Genomic DNA, 1,333 nt, shown 5'->3' on the forward strand with positions numbered 1-1,333 from the left:
GTATCTAGGAGTGCTGATTTGTCTGATATGCATTTAACTTGAACATGTGTTGTGTTGCTTGTTGTAAGTCTTCCTCTCTTCTCCCCCAGGACAATGCAGATGAAGGGAACGACTCTGATTAGATCACTACAGAGAGATGCATTTTGTTTAAAAATATCTCTTATGTTGACTGTAATTTTTCAGTTTTTCAATTTTGTAGTAGGGATAAATAATTTCTTTAATACAATGATTGTTATTAATCATAATTAAAGCTTCTTATTTCTTTGTGGCTATCTGTTTCTTTCCTTGTGTTTATTGTAAGTTTAAATAATTATAGACACTACCCCAGTATATATTATAGTAATACAATTATAGTGCAGGAGGAACATTACACCAACATTAAATTGAACAATGTAGGTTTTAACAGAATTCAAATTTGGATTAAACAGTACTGCAAGACTAAAGACAAAGATTTTTATTTTAATTTTTATGATATTAATCTTACAGGGATGTCATGGGACATCCTTTGCATCAACCCAGACTTCTATCTATTCAACCCTTCATTTTATTTAATATAAGTTTAAACTTTATTATCATTCAAAATTGTACAGTGCACCATGCAAAGCTGAACAAAATTAAATTTCTCAATTTCTTTTAATTTGTTTCCTTCAATACATTGTGAGCACCATCTATTGGTCATGAGCTGAATGTTTTGGCAAATGCTGCATTCAAAATTATTGGACAGAGATAATCATACTGAAATGTTAGTGGCTAATTGTTTATTAATATTATATCTGTTTATGTTTTTGTCTATTTTAGCAGTATTTCCTGTAATTATTCGTTGTACTGTATACATTACACAAAGCGTAGTCTTTCACGAACTGAGTGTCTTCTTTTCCCAACTCTCGAGAAGTCACGTGAACGCAGCATCTTCCGTAAACATGGCGCCGACCAAGAAGCGCAACGTGAGCTCCGAGTCAAATTTAAAAAAGGCTAAAATTGACGTAAACTGTATTGCTGAACGTATACTTGAAAGCCGAAAGCACGCCAATGACGTTTTTGATCTTTTTGAGTTTCTTCAGGTAATAAAAACAAAACCGTTTAAAACATTTAACTCCGAATTGATGTTTAGCTAGCTAGCTTCCTGTGCACATGTATTTTTTTGTTGTTGCTAAAATGAACATTTGTTTCAACAGTCAGAGAAGGACAAGGATGTTCTTAGTGCTGTCGACGCCTGTGGAAAGCTGTTTAGCACATTGTTTGAGAGGAAAGATTTATACATTGGGGAACTTCCCGGAGAAGAGGAGGCATTAAATGGTGAGGATGTGCATTAAATGGTGAGGATGTGCATTAA

The 1,333-nt window shown here is 33.7% G+C and overlaps 2 protein-coding genes across 2 annotated transcripts in view; both read left to right on the top strand.

Annotated features, from left to right (window-relative positions):
* The window catches only part of pus1 (pseudouridine synthase 1), a gene marked incomplete in the record, with an annotated part of 1,687 nt that extends 1,488 nt beyond the window's left edge, over window positions 1–199 (top strand). Inside the window, 1 exon segment of the mRNA XM_037691917.1 lies at window positions 90–199. Within this exon segment, the coding sequence (XP_037547845.1) occupies window positions 90–122 (33 nt within the window).
* A 708-nt stretch (window positions 200–907) lies between these two features.
* Window positions 908–1,333, top strand: part of noc4l (nucleolar complex associated 4 homolog) — an 8,511-nt gene continuing 8,085 nt past the window's right edge. The window contains exons 1-2 of the mRNA XM_037692709.1: window positions 908–1,061; window positions 1,176–1,296. Coding sequence (XP_037548637.1) covers window positions 921–1,061; window positions 1,176–1,296 — 262 coding nt within the window. The 5' untranslated portion in view covers window positions 908–920. The remainder of the gene's footprint in view (window positions 1,062–1,175; window positions 1,297–1,333) is intronic.

Source organism: Nematolebias whitei, chromosome 18, assembly GCF_014905685.2.
Source record: "Nematolebias whitei isolate Nwh7 chromosome 18, NemWhi1, whole genome shotgun sequence".
NCBI lineage: Eukaryota > Metazoa > Chordata > Actinopteri > Cyprinodontiformes > Rivulidae > Nematolebias > Nematolebias whitei.